The 20,021-nt window shown below is 32.6% G+C and overlaps 1 protein-coding gene across 1 annotated transcript in view; it reads left to right on the top strand.

Annotated features, from left to right (window-relative positions):
• Window positions 1–20,021, top strand: part of LOC143227572 (muscle-specific protein 300 kDa-like) — a 117,573-nt gene that overhangs the window by 27,319 nt on the left and 70,233 nt on the right. Inside the window, exons 3-6 of the mRNA XM_076459001.1 lie at window positions 10,953–11,014; window positions 15,352–15,447; window positions 17,228–17,311; window positions 17,634–17,726. Coding sequence (XP_076315116.1) covers window positions 10,953–11,014; window positions 15,352–15,447; window positions 17,228–17,311; window positions 17,634–17,726 — 335 coding nt within the window. The remainder of the gene's footprint in view (window positions 1–10,952; window positions 11,015–15,351; window positions 15,448–17,227; window positions 17,312–17,633; window positions 17,727–20,021) is intronic.

Below are 20,021 nucleotides of genomic sequence, written 5' to 3'. Positions count from 1 at the left end.
AATAAATAAAGACAGTAAAGAACAGAACAGAAACACTTCAATAGAAAGACATAATAAATAAAAGACAGTAAAGAACAATTACAGAAACACTTCAGTAGAAAGACATAATAAATAAAAGACAGTAAAGAACATTACAGAAACACTTCAGTAGAAGAGACATAATAAATAAGACAGTAAAGAACAGAACAGAAACACTTCAATAGAAAGACATAATAAATAAAGACAGTAAAGAACAAGTACAGAAACACTTCAGTAGAAAGACATAATAAATAAAAGACAGTAAAGAACAATACAGAAACACTTCAATAGAAAGACATTAAAGAACAGTACAGAAACACTTCAATAGAAAGACATAATAAATAAAAGATATTAAAGAACAGTACAGAAACACTTCAATAGAAAGACATAATAAATAAAAGACATTAAAGAACAGTACAGAAACACTTCAATAGAAAGACATAATAAATAAAAGACAGTAAAGAACAGTAGAGAAACACTTCAATAGAAAGACATAATAAATAAAAGACAGTAAGGAACAGTACAGAAACAGTTCAATAGAAAGACATAATAAATGAAAGACAGAAAAGAACAGTACAGAAACAGTTCAATAGAAAGACATAATAAATGAAAGACAGAAAAGAACAGTACAGAAACAGTTAAATAGAAAGACATAATAAATAAAAGACAGTAAAGAACAGTACAGAAAAACCTAAAAGGGCTGGGCGTGACCTAGTAGTCAGTGTGGGAGATTGAATCGAATGGCTCATGGTTTGCATCCTGCTTTTATAATGATATGTTTAGTTTGTCGAAACTAATGGTGCATTGTAAAGGGACAGTCTGATTCCTTTGTGTAATTGAAGGAACCGAATAAGTGGTTTTGTTAAATACCTGCAGATTCGCCCTGGCCAGGTGGTTAGGGAATTCAACTCGTAATCTGAGGATTGTGAAATCGATTCCCCATCACACCAAACATGTTCGTTGTTTCAGCCGTGGGGTTGTTATAGTTCCACTGTTCATTAGTAAAAGAGTAGCCAAAGAGTTGGTGTCAGGTGGTGATGACTACCCGCCTTCCCTCTTGTCTTACACTACTAAATTAGGGACAGTTAGTGCAGGTAGGGATACCCTAGTAAATTAGGGACATCTAGTGCAGGTAGGGATACACTACTAAATTAGGGACAGCTAGTGCAGGTGTGGATACACTGCTAAATTAGGAACAGTTTGTGCAGGTAGGGATACACTACTAAATTAGGGACAGCTAGTGCTGGTAGGGATACACTGCTAAATTAGGGACAGCTAGTGCTGTTAGGGATACACTGCTAAATTAGGGACAGCTAGTGCAGGTAGGGATACTACTAAGTTAGGGACAGCTAGTGCAGGTAGGGATACACTACTAAATTAGGGACAGCTAGTGGAGGTAGGGATACACTACTAAATTAAAGACAGCTGGTGCAGGTAGGGATGGTTATCACAAATAGTTCTTTTGGGCCTTGCTGACGTTCACAAAACAAATGCTTTCTTTACTGCGATTTTGTTCACAGTATTGAGTAGTGTATTTGATTTATCCATATTTTTATATATTTGGTATATTTGTTATTCTTATGTTTATTTTCCGTTATAAGTTTATTATTTTATTTTAGGATTAGTGGTATCCTAGTTATCGAACCTTGCAATAAATCATGTTTAGGATTACGGCGGAAAATTTTGTTAACAGTGAGAGTACCAAATAAGTAAAATTAATCCATTTTAACTATTATAAAAATTTATTTTATTACTTTAGAAATACGTATTTAGAATGAGGTGTTTAGTTGGTTATCTTAATAAGTGGGTTTATTTGAAGTTTTACATTTTACTTTAATCAGAAGTTTAAGGTAATGTACCTCAAGGTAGAAATAATGAGACAGGAAAATGTTTTGATTATAAATATTAGTGGTAATATGCTTTCAACAAGAACATTCAGACTACTCATAAAAATAAGTCACGATAATGGGTAAATCGTGATATATTTTCTGGTAATATAACCCCCTTGCGGATAAATATCAATTTCAAACTGTGGTCTTTAGCTAATCGTGAAAATTGGAAGTGTCACGATTCCTCACAGCTGCTCGGTGTTACACGTGGTAAGGGTTCAATGAATGGAGGATGGATACACAAGTGTTGTTAATTAAGCCTTATGTTCTCTGATAACAGGCATGTTTAGATATTTCTTTTGTTATAGCAACTTTGTGATACTGTTGTTGAATACTTCAAAACTATATTATATTAGAAGTTACAGCTTTTACAGTAAGATTTGTTTTAGAACAGGTATTGTTTTGATCACTGGTGAGATCGTTTTCAAATACTAAAATTTTCTAATGGGGATCATGAGAAATTGTAAAAAACTCGTAATAGAACGGTAAAGATTCAGTTCAAAAAACACTTTGAAAAACCTTTACTATTGACTTCTGAGGCTGTACACAAAATATACACACGAATTCTTGTTAGACGTACAACAACAAACAAATCTGCTCAAAACAGCACGTTTATAATAATTATTGTTGTTATTCTCTTGCCTGTGTACAAAAAAGAACAACTTGGTATATTACAGCTAAACCTTTTTTACATTACTAAATAAGATGCTATGAGAATCGTAGGGCTATTGAAAAATCGATTTGTTTCTTCTGTACGTTACACTAGCTGGAGTACTTGTCTCCTGGACGTTTTGGTTTGGTTTGAATTTCGCGCAAAGCTACACGAGAGCTCTCTGCGCTAGCCGTCCCTAATTTAGCAGTGTAAGACTAGAGGGAAGGCAGCTAGTCATCACCACCCACCGCCAACTCTTGGGCTACTCTTTTACCAACGAATAGTGGAATTGACCGTCACATTATACACCCCCACGGCTGGGAAGGCGAGCATGTTTGGTGCGACCGGGATTCGAACCTTTTGGACGAAAGTTATGTAAATTCGCATTTAATGAAAGGTTATCTCAGGAGATGGCAAGTTGCTTCTCTTATTTGTGATTAAAAAACACACAAAAAGGTCCATCAAAACTTTAAAACACAAATGTGAACCTGCAAGTTTGTATGCATCTCTTACACAATAAATAGCCATACCAAATTTGGTGAAGCTTCATCTATGTTTAGTATTATAGCTATACTGTTTGTAATTAATTTATTCAGCTTTTAAAATATATCTTAACATTTGTATTTTTGGACCCCTGCTGTACTGCTGTTCAGTATATTTGGTTGTATTTTCCAGATTTATGATAATATAGTTGGATAACATAAAACTATTTTGTCTTAGGCCTAAAAATCTATATGTTTAATGGATCGCAGGCATATATACTTTCGATTACTGTACTGCGTAGCTTGTGAATGAGCAATTTTTTATTATTATGTTATTGTAGAAAAATGTTTTAGTTATATTTTATCAAACTAATCACAAGAAACTATAGAAACAATATTTATTTCTTTATTTCACCGTCGTCTGGATGTGTTTACTTTTCGCCTAACACAAAGTTCAAGTGAGTTGATTATCGAACAGGAAATAAAAAAATTACAAACAATGCGCCTCAACTTATCGCCATGCAGGAACGTACAGGAAATACACACGTCCAAACTATAAGCTATTGAAATAACATATTTGAGCACTTATGTACTTCAAATACTGTTAAACCTGATCGCTTAACATAAAGTCCATTTGAAAACCAACAAAAACCTGAATAACTGCATTATTAAATCAAAGTGGAAATGTAAACGTCAGCGTATATTGTGAACACGTAAAGAAAAAAGTTTTATGTTTTGGTTACTAACGCGAATTAAAAAATCTTGCATGTAGGTCGTTCTTGTTTGTTTAGGGCGTTCACTCATACATGTGAATTAATACTTCGCATGTTTAAAGAAACTTACAGTTATTAATTTTAAATCTTTTCATTATTAAAGCTCAGTAACATCTGGTTTGATGTGTGAGAACTTAAAACATTGTCTGAAGTTTTGTTTCTTGGAGTAATTTAAAAAGAAAATTACTCAAACCATTAATCTGTTTTATTCACACTAAACATAAAACATACACCTGAAAGTAAATTGAACACTGTTTGAAAGTATATAATACAGCTGTTTGTGTTACACGTGGAAGGAAAATTACTCAAACCATTTATTTAATCTTAATTTTCTGATATTTTTTCACTATAGATAAATTAAAACTGTCTGTTTTCTTGTATATATTGTGATCCTTGTTTTGGGTAAATTAAAACTTTTCTTTATAATATTTTTGTAACATTGTTCCTTCATTTGTGGCCCGGCATAGCCAGGTGGTTAAGGCGCTCGACTCGTAATCTGAGGGTCGCGGATTCGGATCCCTGTCATACCAAAGCTTGCTCGTCATTTCAGTCATGGAGGCATTATAATGTTACGTTCAATCTTACTATTTGTTGGTAAAAGAGTATCCCAAGAGTTGGCAGTGGGTATTGATGACTAGCTAGCTGCGTTCCCTCTAGTCTTAAGCCCTCGAGTAGCTTTGTGCGAAATTCCAAAAAAACAAACAAAACAAACTCTAGTCTTAAACTACAAAATTAGGGACGGCTAGCGCAAAGCTACACGAGGGCTATCCTCCTCTTCTCTCTGATGCGACAAACCCATTGGCTACTAATGTTTGAGAGTTATTACGTTCTCAGCTAGAATGTTACTTCATGTTATTAAAGCTGGTCCTTGAAGATGTATAGCTTGTTGTTCACTATTCCACCTGTCTGCCCTGGACATGATTTCAAACGAGTCTGATTTGACTCCGATGTTGTTTTCCCATCATAGTCTACTGGTTTCTTCATCAGACAATATTGAATCAACCAATTGAATTCCAGAACTCGATTTGGCAGTGTCATAGCTGGAGTAGTTTAGGTAGGTGCTGTTTGTTAGTAAGCGCAAAGCTCTGTCCACCAAGGGTATCGAAACCCGGTTTCTTAACAGTGTAAGTTCGTAGACATACCGCTGTGCCATCTGCTTTGTTAGCAGGTGATATTGCAATAGTGGGAATTCCATATTTTGTTGCATATGGCATTTCGTTATGGGACTCTTGGCGTGAAAATAGATGAGACCCAATTTACTGATTGGTGTTTTACAAGTTTTATTGATACGTCACTGACGTCTTCCTTTATTTCGTTAGTTTTACCATTACAACCTGTTTTACAAGTTTTATTGATATGTCACTGACGTCTTCCTTTATTTCGTCAGTTTTACCATTACAACCTGTTTTACAAGTTTTATTGATACGTCACTGACGTCTTCCTTTATTTCGTCAGTTTTACCATTACAACCTGTTTTACAAGTTTTATTGATACGTCACTGACGTCTTCCTTTATTTCGTCAGTTTTACCATTACAACCTGTTTTACAAGTTTTATTGATACGTCACTGACGTCTTCCTTTATTTCGTCAGTTTTACCATAACAACCTGTTTTACAAGTTGTATTGATACGTCACTGACGTCTTCCTTTATTTCGTCAGTTTTACCATTACAGCCTATTTTACAAGTTTTATTGATATGTCACTGACGTCTTCCTTTATTTCGTCAGTTTTACCATAACAACCTGTTTTACAAGTTGTATTGATACGTCACTGACGTCTTCCTTTATTTCGTCAGTTTTACCATAACAACCTGTTTTACAAGTTGTATTGATACGTCACTGACGTCTTCCTTTATTTCGTCAGTTTTACCATTGCAGCCTGTTTTACAAGTTTTATTGATATGTCACTGACGTCTTCCTTTATTTCGTCAGTTTTACCATTACAACCTGTTTTACAAGTTTTATTGATACGTCACTGACGTCTTCCTTTATTTCGTCTGTTTTACCACGTAGCCTGTTTTACAAGTTTTATTGATATATATATAATTTTGTGTTTCCTTACTTTTTCGTCGCATTTTATTATTTTACCTCATGGTCGTCAACTTCAACAGTTGTAGTTCTACTTAAATAAAGTTCCAGCTAATTTCCACCAAATACTTACTGTTGATATAAAGTGGTGTAAATTATTCGTTGAAAATAATTCAACGTCATGTCTATAAATTAATTACTTTACTTCCTTCTTTAAAGTTTCTACAAACTTGAAGCCTATTAGCCTACTTTTCACGTGACATTAAATAATGTGAAATGTATCAGCACACTTCAGCAAAGTAACCGTGAACCATAATAACACATTGACTGGTTCTCAAACTCTTCACAACTATCTCGTTTTTATGACCTGCTTTTGTATATACCAGAAAAAACATTGGCGTCTCTTCTTCAGAATTTTATTTAGTCGTTCTAAGCTCTCCAGCTAATAAATTACAATGTTAAAAGAATAGCTTACAACTGTATAGTGAGATTACTGATTTATTTGTACGTATTTTAAGAATATCATTGTTTATGAAAAAATTAAATTTGTATCTTCATTATTGGTAAATGAAAATTGTCTTTTTGACTTGCTACTTGAACATAAACTACATATACGGTGTTGTGGAAAGTGTAATATGGTTCTTCCCAAAATAAACCTCTTCGTTATACTTATAAATGGTTGTTTACCTGTTTATTTATTTATTTTTAATGTATTGTAATGATTTTCCTTATTCTTTACATATTGAGATTTTGATTTAGAATTATCGATGTGTTATAATTGTCTTTATAACATTATGGTATTATTGTTTGGTTTGTCGATTGATTGAATTGTTGATATATTAAGTTAGTCCTTATGACATAACGGTATTATTGTTTGAATTGTCGATACATTAAGTTAGTCCTTATGACATAACGGTATTATTGTTTGAATTGTCGATACATTAAGTTAGTCCTTATGACATAACGGTATTATTGTTTGAATTGTGGATATATTAAGTTAGTCCTTATGACATAACGGTATTATTGTTTGAATTGTGGATATATTAACTTTGTTCTTGTAACGTGACGGTATTATTGTTTGAATTGTGGATATATTAACTTTGTTCTTGTAACGTGACGGTATTATTGTGTGAATTGTGAATATATTAAGTTTGTCCTTGTAGCGTGACGGTATTATTGTTTGAATTGTGGATATATTAAGTTTGTCCTTGTAACGTGACGGTATTATTGTTTGAATTGTCGTCGCATTAAGTTTGTTCTTATGACATAACGGTATTATTGTTTGAATTGTCGACGTATTAAGTTTGTTCTTATAAAGGTATTATTTGAACTGTCGACATATTAAGTTTGTCCTTATAACGGTATTATTGTTTGAATTGTCGATATATTAAGTTTGTTCCGATAACATAACGGTATTATTGTTTGAATTGTCGATGTATTAAGTTTGTTCCTATAACATAACGGTATTATTGTTTGAATTGTCGACGTATTAAGTTTGTTTCTATAACATAACGGTATTATTGTTTGAATTGTCGACGTATTAAGTTTGTTCTTATAACGGTATTATTGTTTGAATTGTCGATATATTAAGTTTGTTCCTATAACATAACGGTATTACTGTTTGAATTGTCGACGTATTAAGTTTGTTCCTATACCATAACGGTATTATTGTTTGAATTGTCGACGTATTAAATTTGTTCTTATAACGGTATTATTCTATGAATTGTCGATATATTAAGTTTGCCTTTATAGCATAATGGTACTGTTTGAATTGTCGACGTATTAAGTTTGTTCCTATAACATAACGGTATTATTGTTTGAATTGTCGACGTATTAAGTTTGTTCCTATAACATAACGGTATTATTGTTTGAATTGTCGACGTATTAAATTTGTTCCTATAACATAACGGTATTATTGTTTGAATTGTCGACGTATTAAATTTGTTTCTATAACATAACGGTATTATTGTTTGAATTGTCGACGTATTAAATTTGTTCCTATAACATAACGGTATTATTGTTTGAATTGTCGACGTATTAAGTTTGTTCCTATAACATAACGGTATTATTGTTTGAATTGTCGACGTATTAAATTTGTTCTTATGACGGTATTATTGTTTGAATTGTCGATATATTAAGTTTGCCTTTTTATAGCATAATGGTACTGTTTGAATTGTCGACGTATTAAATTTGTTCCTATAACATAACGGTATTATTGTTTGATTTGTCGACGTATTAAGTTTGTTCCTATAACATAACGGTATTATTGTTTGAATTGTCGACGTATGAAATTTGTTCTTATGACGGTATTATTGTTTGAATTGTCGATATATTAAGTTTGCCTTTATAGCATAATGGTACTGTTTGAATTGTCGACGTATTAAATTTGTTCCTATAACATAACGGTATTACTGTTTGATTTGTCGACGTATTAAGTTTGTTCCTATAACATAATGGTATTACTGTTTGATTTGTCGACGTATTAAATTTGTTCCTATAACATAATGGTATTACTGTTTGAATTGTCGACGTATTAAATTTGTTCCTATAACATAACGGTATTACTGTTTGATTTGTCGACGTATTAAGTTTGTTCCTATAACATAATGGTATTACTGTTTGAATTTTTTTTTTTTCATTATTAGTAGATAGATATGACGTGGTTGTTAGGGCGTTCGACTCCCAATTTGCGGGTCGCGGTTTCGAATCCACTTTATCGAACATGTTCACTCATTTGGCCGTAGGGTGTTTATAATGTAACGGTTAGTTCAAGAATTTGTTGGTAAGTGTAGTCCAAGAGTTGGCGGGGAGTGGCTTCAGTCTGTCATTGCTGAATTTGGAGATGACTAGTACAGATAGCTTGTGTAGCTTTGTGCAAACTTCAGAGTAAACCAAATCAGTAGATAGATGTTTAACTTGTATTGTTTTCACTGTGAATCTATATAACTAATATGCATGCGTTTCTTTTTCCGAAACTTTTCTCTCAAGTTTCATGATCAAACTCCACACACCTGATATCCGTTAGAAAAGCCACTTAACGCGCATGTATTTCCTTCAAAATAATCATTACTTTAGATACAGTTACAGTTGAGTTTCTCGACTGATTTAGATCTAAAATATGAATTCATAGTTCGTTCAAAACCATATGCTAATATTTTTTGAACACATGTACAGATGTTTCCGCATATCCGTTAAGTTTGCCTTCATTAGAACTTTGTAAAAATATACTTTCGTTTCGTGAAACCGTGTCGTACACTAATCGTTCATATCCGTTTCATTCTTTCCACATTATAATAAATATATTTTGTGTTAACTTAATGTGCAGTCTTTTTATGTAAGTACAGTTTCACTAAAGTCACGACTGCTTGAGTTTATCTGAAAGAATGAAAGACCAGGATTTATTGATCTAACTCATAATTTCAGTTTGTGAAAATGAAGGAATAAGGACAATTTAAACGACAGGCATGAAAACTGCTTTAGATGTTTTGCAGGTCTTGGCTAGAATATTGAAATATTTTCTCCTGTTATCATATAGAGACTGCATTTACTGTTAATGTACCTGGATTGTTTTTACTGTTAATATAACGAGATTGTTCTTACTATTAATATATATAGACTATTTTTACTGCTAATGTATGGAGACTGTATTTATTGTTCGCGTATCTAGATTGTTTTTATTGCTAATATTCTGAACTTTCGTGAAGTTTAAGGAAAGGAACTGTTTTCAAATGTTGTTGCTTCATGATGCTTTGAAATATTTGTTCTTAATGTTTCATAACAGGAATGTGATCTGACCTGTAGGCCTAACAGTTGTGCTTGTCTATTATCGTTCCTGTTATAACACAAATACGTGCATTGCTTCTGTTATATATATAATCTTTGGTATGAGGAAGATCAACGGGTCTGAAAAAACCCACAAAAACAAATATATATTTTACCAAAAAGAGTGGCGTCTAGACCAAATTTATTCGCTACTAGGCGTGCTCTATAATTAGCACGAGTGCGGAGTACTGTAACGTGACGCGTGTAGGACGATCACCCTACCTTTATCAACGGGTCTCTTTATTTTAAGACCTTACGACATTTTAATTTCTTTTTCCTAGCGTACCTGCATTTCTTTCGTTTTATGTTGCTATAAGATAAGCAGGAGAATACTGACTTTTAAGTTTTGTAAAATAAAAATATGGGAGATTCTGACTTTGTTTGGCTTATGCTAGTCGTCTGTCAAAATGGTCGGTTAGTTTGGAGTTTTATTGCGCAAGGCAACTACGCTATCTGCCCCTTATGAATATTAATAAGTAACATATATATGTAAAAGCGACTCGTTTGGGTTGATAATTTTTTTTTTTATGTAGAGGAGTCGAAACGTTGTTCGCTCCTCTACATAAAAAAAATTCTCAACCTAAACGAGCCGTTTTTACATATATATTTTTCTCTACAAGTGGGCTATCTCGTCATCACTGATTAATAAGTAGCATGTTATTTAAAGGTTTGCTTTAACTAAATTGCTTCATTATCAAGTTTACATCAATTTTATGACACAATTTATAATCAGAATATTTATAAACGAGTTTATCGGAATAGGTAATGAGTAACTTATTTCCGTGTTTATCTTGTTTGTATACACATAGGTTTTGAAAGAAAATTCCCACAAAAACTATTAGATTTCGAAGTACATTTAGCGTCCATTATATGATGCGGTTTTGGTGAAATAAACTCAGAAATATCAAGAAATGAAACAAAGGAATAGTTTGATGAATTCCATGACACATAACGGTGTTAGGGAGAAATTTCCTTCCACTGTTTGCTGCTGCCCTCTTTTGGTTGAAAGAATATTTTACGTGCTTCTTACTAATGTTTATTAATCTTTTCAAAAGGATCATAACGAGATCTTAATTTTTCTTCACTGAGTTTATACCATTAATTTTAAAATGACTGATATGCACGATTTTCTGTAGTGGTTGTATGTATAGTGTTGTGTCCTAATGTAGTGTTAAACAGTCAGTGTAAGGTTTGTATGTATAGTGTTGTGGTTTGATGTTCTGTTAAGTTACTTTTGTCCTTGTTATATTGTAGTTAAAATAACCAAGTTAGAATATTTTGTTTTCCAGATGAACAAGAAAGAGTACAGAAGAAAGTGTTCACAAACTGGATAAACCACTATCTAGCTCAGGTAGGTGTTTATCATTCTGTAGTGTTTCAACATGGATAAGTCACTATCTAGCTCAAGTAGGTGTTTATCATTCTGTAGTGTTTCAACATGGATAAGTCACTATCTAGCTCAGGTAGGTGTTTATCATTCTGTAGTGTTTCAACATGGATAAGTCACTGTCTAGTTCAGGTAGGTGTTTATCATTCTGTAGTGTTTCAACATGGATAAGTCACTGTCTAGCTCAGGTAGGTGTTTATCATTCTGTAGTGTTTTAACATTGATAAGTCACTATCTAGCTCAGGTAGGTGTTTATCATTTTGTAGTGTTTCAACATGGATAAGTCACTGTCTAGCTCAGGTAGGTGTTTATCATTCTGTAGTGTTTTAACATGGATAAGTCACTATCTAGCTCAGGTAGGTGTTTATCATTCTGTAGTGTTTCAACATGGATAAGTCACTATCTAGCTCAGGTAGGTGTTTATCATTTTGTAGTGTTTCAACATGGATAAGTCACTATCTAGCTCAGGCAGGTGTTTATCATTCTGTAGTGTTTCAAAATGGATAAGTCACTGTCTAGCTCAGGTAGGTGTTTATCATTCTGTAGTGTTTCAACATGGATAAGTCACTATCTAGCTCAGGTAGGTGTTTATCATTTTGTAGTGTTTCAACATGGATAAGTCACTATCTAGCTCAGGTAGGTGTTTATCATTCTGTTGTGTTTCAACATGGATAAGTCACTATCTAGCTCAGGTAGGTGTTTATCATTTTGTAGTGTTTCAACATGGATAAGTCACTATCTAGCTCAGGTAGGTGTTTATCATTCTGTTGTGTTTCAACATGGATAAGTCACTATCTAGCTCAAGTAGGTGTTTATCATTTTGTAGTGTTTCAACATGGATAAGTCACTATCTAGCTCAGGTAGGTGTTTATCATTTTGTAGTGTTTCAACATGGATAAGTCACTATCTAGCTCAGGTAGGTGTTTATCATTTTGTAGTGTTTCAACATGGATAAGTCACTATCTAGCTCAGGTAGGTGTTTATCATTCTGTAGTGTTTCAACATGGATAAGTCACTATCTAGCTCAGGTAGGTGTTTATCATTCTGTAGTGTTTCAACATGGATAAGTCACTATCTAGCTCAGGTAGGTGTTTATCATTTTGTAGTGTTTCAACATGGATAAGTCACTATCTAGCTCAGGTAGGTGTTTATCATTCTGTTGTGTTTCAACATGGATAAATCACTATCTAGCTCAGGTAGGTGTTTATCATTCTGTAGTGTTTCAACATGGATAAGTCACTATCTAGCTCAGGTAGGTGTTTATCATTTTGTAGTGTTTCAACATGGATAAGTCACTATCTAGCTCAGGTAGGTGTTTATCATTTTGTAGTGTTTCAACATGGATAAGTCACTATCTAGCTCAGGTAGGTGTTTATCATTTTGTAGTGTTTCAACATGGATAAGTCACTATCTAGCTCAGGTAGGTGTTTATCATTTTGTAGTGTTTCAACATGGATAAGTCACTATCTAGCTCAGGTAGGTGTTTATCATTTTGTAGTGTTTCAACATGGATAAGTCACTATCTAGCTCAGGTAGGTGTTTATCATTCTGTTGTGTTTCAACATGGATAAATCACTATCTAGCTCAGGTAGGTGTTTATCATTCTGTAGTGTTTCAACATGGATAAGTCACTATCTAGCTCAGGTAGGTGTTTATCATTTTGTAGTGTTTCAACATGGATAAGTCACTATCTAGCTCAGGTAGGTGTTTATCATTTTGTAGTGTTTCAACATGGATAAGTCACTATCTAGCTCAGGTAGGTGTTTATCATTCTGTAGTGTTTCAACATGGATAAGTCACTATCTAGCTCAAGTAGGTGTTTATCATTTTGTAGTGTTTCAACATGGATAAGTCACTATCTAGCTCAGGTAGGTGTTTATCATTCTGTAGTGTTTCAACATGGATAAGTCACTATCTAGCTCAGGTAGGTGTTTATCATTCTGTAGTGTTTCAACATGGATAAGTCACTGTCTAGCTCAGGTAGGTGTTTATCATTCTGTAGTGTTTCAACATGGATAAGTCACTATCTAGTTCAGGTAGGTGTTTATCATTCTGTAGTGTTTTAACATGGATAAGTCACTATCTAGCTCAGGTAGGTGTTTATCATTCTGTAGTGTTTCAACATGGATAAGTCACTACCTAGCTCAGGTAGGTGTTTATCATTTTGTAGTGTTTCAACATGGATAAGTCACTATCTAGCTCAGGTAGGTGTTTATCATTCTGTAGTGTTTCAACATGGATAAGTCACTATCTAGCTCAGGTAGGTGTTTATCATTCTGTAGTGTTTCAACATGGATAAGTCACTATCTAGCTCAGGTAGGTGTTTATCATTTTGTAGTGTTTCAACATGGATAAGTCACTATCTAGCTCAGGTAGGTGTTTATCATTCTGTAGTGTTTTGAACATGGATAAGTCACTATCTAGCTCAGGTAGGTGTTTATCATTCTGTAGTGTTTCAACATGGATAAGTCACTATCTAGCTCAGGTAGGTGTTTATCATTTTGTAGTGTTTCAACATGGATAAGTCACTATCTAGCTCAGGCAGGTGTTTATCATTCTGTAGTGTTTCAACATGGATAAGTCACTATCTAGCTCAGGTAGGTGTTTATCATTTTGTAGTGTTTCAACATGGATAAATCACTATCTAGCTCAGGTAGGTGTTTATCATTCTGTAGTGTTTCAACATGGATAAGTCACTATCTAGCTCAGGTAGGTGTTTATCATTTTGTAGTGTTTCAAAATGGATAAGTCACTATCTAGCTCAGGTAGGTGTTTATCATTCTGTAGTGTTTCAACATGGATAAGTCACTATCTAGCTTAGGTAGGTGTTTATCATTCTGTGGTGTTTCAACATGGATAAGTCACTATCTAGCTCAGGTAGTTGTTTATCATTCTGTAGTGTTTTAATATGGATATGTCACTACCTAACTCAGGTAGGTTTTTATCATTCTGTAGTGTTTCAACATGGATAAGTCACTATCTAGCTCAGGTAGGTGTTTATCATTTTGTAGTGTTTTAACATGGATAAGTCACTATCTAGCTCAGGTAGGTGTTTATCATTCTGTAGTGTTTCATACATGTGCTACTGATACTCTACATACATGTGTTACTGATACTTTACATACATGTGTTACTGATACTCTACATACATGTGTTACTGATACTCTACATACATGTGTTACTGATACTCTACATACATCTGTTACTGATACTTTACATACATGTGTTACTGATACTTTACATACATGTGTTACTGATACTCTACATACATGTGTTACTGATACTCTACATACATGTGTTACTGATACTCTACATACATGTTTTACTGATACTCTACATACATGTGTTACTGATACTCTACATACATCTGTTACTGATACCTTACATACATCTGTTACTGATACTTTACATACATGTGTTACTGATACTTTACATACATGTGTTACTGACACTTTACATACATGTGTTACTGATAATTTACATACATCTGTTACTGATACTCTACATACATGTGTCACTGATACTTTACATACATGTGTTACTGACACTTTACATACATGTGTTACTGACACTTTACATACATGTGTTACTGACACTTTACATACATGTGTTACTGATAATTTACATACATCTGTTACTGATACTCTACATACATGTGTTACTGATACTTTACATACATCTGTTACTGATACTTTACATACATGTGTTACTGATAATTTACATACATCTGTTACTGATACTCTACATACATGTGTTACTGATACTTTACATACATCTGTTACTGATACTTTACATACATGTGTCACTGATACTTTACATACATCTGTTACTGATACTCTACATACACGTGTCACTGATACTTTACATACATGTGTTACTGATACTTTACATACATGTGTCACTGATACTTTACATACATCTGTTACTGATACTTTACATACATCTGTTACTGATACTTTACATACATGTGTCACTGATACTTTACATACATGTGTTACTGATACTTTACATACATCTGTTACTGATACTTTATGTATGTTTTTATGATATTTTAAATATATGATACTGATATAATTTATATCTACTAATAACTTTTCTCATGAGAAATATTGCACTTTGGTAATGAGGGCCAATGATAAATTTTGATAAGTAAGAGTTCTAATTAATTAAGTTAATTAAAAATATTCAAATTTTCTCTCTGGGTTATATTGTACATGATGTATATTATACCCTGTTCAGGAGTCAACCATTGTAGCTACTTAGTAGTTGATTCTTTAGTTGACAACTTGTCTTTTTTATAGCACGCACCACCTTACAGAATTGACAAGTTACTCAATGACCTGAGAGATGGAACAAAATTACTTGCACTTTTGGAAGTTTTATCAGGAGAAAGACTGGTGAGAAGTGTAACTTTATCATATTTTATGTCAAGTATTTAAAGTAATTAATGATCACATTGAACCTTATGAAAAACTGGAAAAACAATTTAAAGTAACTAATGATCATGTTAAAGCTTTTTAATTACTGGACAAACAATCTAAAGTAGTTTTATTTTTAATTTTAAGTACCCAACTATAGTTTAAAGCTACATATCCATAAACATTCACCTCAGTCCACTTAATTCATGTCCTAAACTTTCATATATATTGAATCTATTCTTCACCATTGCTTCATTAAGTGTATTCTCTATTATATGTTACACTAAATACATTCTACACTATAGGTTATGTTTAGTACATTCTACACTATAGGTTATGTTTAGTACATTCTTCACTGTAGGTTATGTTTAGTACATTCTTCACTGTAGGTTATGTTTAGTGGATTCTTCACTATAGGTTATGTTTAGTACATTCTTCACTGCAGGTTATGTTAAGTACATTCTTCACTGCAGGTTATGTTAAGTACATTCTTCACTGCAGGTTATGTTAAGTACATTCTTCACTGTAGGTTATGTTTAGTACATTCTTCATTATAGGTTATGTTTAGTACATTCTTCACTGTAGGTTATGTTTAGCACATTCTTCACTGTAGGTTATGTTTAGTATATTCTTCACTGTAGGTTATGTTTAGTACATTCTTCACTGTAGGTTATGTTTAGTACATTCTTCACTGTAGGTTATGTTTAGTACATTCTTCACCATAGGTTATGTTTAGTACATTCTTCACTATAGGTTATGTTTAGTACATTCTTCACTGTAGGTTATGTTTAGTACATTCTACACTGTAGGTTATGTTTAGAACATTCTTCACTGTAGGTTATGTTTAGTACATTCTTCACTGTAGGTTATGTTTAGTACATTCTTCACCATAGGTTATGTTTAGTACATTCTTCACTGTAGGTTATGTTAAGTACATTCTTCACTGTAGGTTATGTTTAGTACATTCTTCATTATAGGTTATGTTTAGTACATTCTTCACTGTAGGTTATGTTAAGTACATTCTTCACTGTAGGTTATGTTAAGTACATTCTTCACTGCAGGTTATGTTAAGTACATTCTTCACTGCAGGTTATGTTAAGTACATTCTTCACTGTAGGTTATGTTTAGTACATTCTTCACTGCAGGTTATGTTAAGTACATTCTTCATTATATGTTATGTTTAGACAACACTAATGCTTGAACACAAAGGGTTTACTGATTAACGCTTCACTTAAGTATGGTTTTAAACTTTTGACCAGCTAGTATTTAAGCTAATTTCATCGTGTTCATATTTTCCCTATTAAATGCTAAAAAGGTTTTTATTTTTATTTTCCCTTTTTTTACTTTCATCTATCGAAGCTCTACTCAAATAAATGGTTGAGTCTAGCAACACAAAATGCATATTTTTTCTTTATGTTCATTGGCCTTAAGATTTTGGCCAGTAGTGTATGTTAAGTACATTCTCTACTCTATGTTGCATTAAGTATATTCATCACTATAGGCTAGGGTAAGTACCTTCTCTATTTTGTGTTATGTTAAGTACATTATTCATCATACATTTCAGATTTATCTTTATAAATTCAAACATGTTGTTATTTATTATGCTAAAATATTATGTGAGCTATGCTGATTTAATGTTACAGAAAAAGATGCAAAGACAAAGTTGGATGTATATTGGTCTTCTGATGTTTTGTTAAAACTAATATGTGGTCATTACTTAGAGAGTTGAGCATTATACATAGCTCTATGTTTTTTATAGCATGGGGAAAAAGGGAGAGTTCTTAGAAGACCACATTTTTTAAGCAACGTGAATACAGTACTACGTTTTCTGGAGCGTAGAAGGGTATGTACTAGTTAAAATTATGTAGAATATCAATATTTTCTGGACTTGATGTCATTAAAATTTGAATTTTTATTTTTGTTGCAGAAGAATTAAATGACCTGTAAAAGTAATTAACAGCTGTCCAAACTGTGACATAGTGTCTAATAAAAATATGAAGATGAGTCTCAAAATGATTTATAAAATATATGTAAAGAAAATATGTTTTTTCAGGTTTTCTTTTTGTTCTTTAAGTTTTGACTCTCAGAAAAAAACCAATAAACACAAACATGAATTTCATACAAAAAGTAAATATACTAAAAAACACATTTTTATGTTGTTATAGATTAAAACTGTCAATATCAATGCTGGTGATGTAGTGGATGGAAAAACAAACATTGTTTTGGGATTAATCTGGACCATTATTTTACACTTCCAGGTAAGAGTGTTGTTTCAGTTGTTTAATAAGAAAAACAACATTTTAACTGTTGTGTTTTGCTGTTAAATATTATTATTTTTTTTCCTTTTTCACTGTTCCACATCACTAATGTTGTCAAATTCTGAGAAAAGGAAAAAAATATGCATTGAAATATAAACTTTAAATAAGATTAGTAGGATCTGTGTCACTAACTGTTACAGTATTTCATATTATAATTTAAGATTCATAACAATTTTAATTGCATATTTCAATAACGAATGTATAGAATAAATTGCTCACTAAACTTTTATCTTTTTTAAGCCACTCTCAGTGAAACATTTGCTCAACCCTAAAACTGGTTTTGAAGAAATCTAATTATTTAAGCCAGACAAGATATGCCATATTATATGCTGTATAATGCATAAGTTGGTAAAACTTCATCCTGTACATCAAACTGTAATGGAACTCTTGCTTATATGATACTGCAAAAACATTTTTATTACATGATGTGCAACCCCTAACTTTATGAAACTTTTATCCTATAAGCATGTAGATTTGCAGTAGGGGTCTCAGTGTTCCAGCTTTTGCCTCCATTTCCTGTCATGGAGAACTATTTTTCTCCATTCTCAGGGTGCACATACGATGTCATGAATATTTCATATGTGGATGTAATCTGTATAAATATAATAGTACTGTTTGTTGTATGATTATGTAATTACTTTGCAGCGTTTGGATAGATCTTCACCAAAATTGTTATGGAGGTTTATTGGGTCCATGATGAGACACATTGAAATTTTCAGTTTTCCATTTTGTGGATTTTATGGGTGCTTTTATGTTTCATACAGTTACCTCATTTTCTTTGGATGGATCTTCACCAAATGTGGTCTGTGGAAAGATGCATAGAAATTTTCAGCTTTGCATTTTGTGTTTTGTGGTTTTTATGGGCATTTTTGCATTTTTTATTACTGCTTCACCCTCTGTTGACAGATCTTAACCAAATTTGGCGTGAAGGTTTATTTGGTCCAAATGGAGATGTGTGTGTAAACTTGAAGTTTCACCTTTTGCACTTTGCAGTTTTTATGGGTGTTTTTACAGTTATATATAAGGGAAGCAACTTTTAATATCCCAAGATAACGTTTAACTGATCATGAATTTACATAACTCTGTCCATGAGATGGATACTCCAGCTGGCTGTAATAATTGAAATATCACATCAAACTAAAGGACTAACAATTTTAATCACAGTTTTTGACTGTACTGAATCAACTATACAGCTAAAATTATCCAATTTAAAAAACAACTGTTTCTATGTATAATTATCTAACTATGCAACTAATTGGCTCTGTTCGTAATCACTCAGCTTTACAACTAACTGGTTCTGTCTGAAATCATTCAGTTATGCAGCTAACTGGTTCTGTTTGTAATTACTTAACTACACAACTAACTGTTTTTGGTTTTAGTCACTTAATTACACAACTACCTGACTCTCTCTATAATTACACAACTACCTGACTCTTTCTATAATTACACAACTACCTGACTCTTTCTATAATTACACAACTACCTGACTCTTTCTATAATTACACAACTACCTGACTCTCTCTATAATTACACAACTACCTGACTCTCTGTATAATTACTCAACTATCTAGCTAACTGGTTCTGTCTGTAATCACTCAACTATATAACTAACTAGTTCTGCCTATAATCAGTCAATTAATTATGCAGCAAACTGGTACTGTCTATAATCACTCTACCAGACAACTTATGGGTTCTGTCCATAATCACTCTACTCCACAACTAACTAGTTCTCTCTGCTATTATTCAACTATATAAATAACTGGTTCTGTTTATAATTATTGAACTACCCATAAACTTAAGTGAGTATTATTACATCTTATGGTTTCATAACTTGTAGAAAGTTCTAGGTTTCAGTTGAACAATGTATATGTATTGGAGACCAAGTAAGTGTAATTTAAGTTAAAAATGTTAAGTTAGTAAAAGTGAACTTGGAGTGTGTTATTGTTAGTTTAAATGTAAGAAACAAAACCTGAAATGAATTTTATAGTGGTATTCTAATAACAAAGAAATAGGAGAATAATTTGGTTTGTCAAAGGAGGTTCTGAAGTAATTGAATCAGCTTGTGTAGACCTTTCACAAGAAAAATAATTACTTAGGGTTTTACATACAACTGTGATATCCTATTGTGTGAAACATTTTTGAACATGTGTTTGTGAATCAGTATTATTGTAAGACAAATAGAGTGTACGTTGTCTATTTATTGTCCTAAAGTGTTACTAGTATTTTATAAACACC

The sequence above is a fragment of the Tachypleus tridentatus genome, chromosome 9, assembly GCF_004210375.1.
Source record: "Tachypleus tridentatus isolate NWPU-2018 chromosome 9, ASM421037v1, whole genome shotgun sequence".
In the NCBI taxonomy this organism is placed as follows: Eukaryota; Metazoa; Arthropoda; class Merostomata; order Xiphosura; family Limulidae; genus Tachypleus; species Tachypleus tridentatus.
The sequence above is the reverse complement of the archived record's forward strand: the minus strand, read 5'-3'. Positions and strand labels throughout refer to the sequence as shown.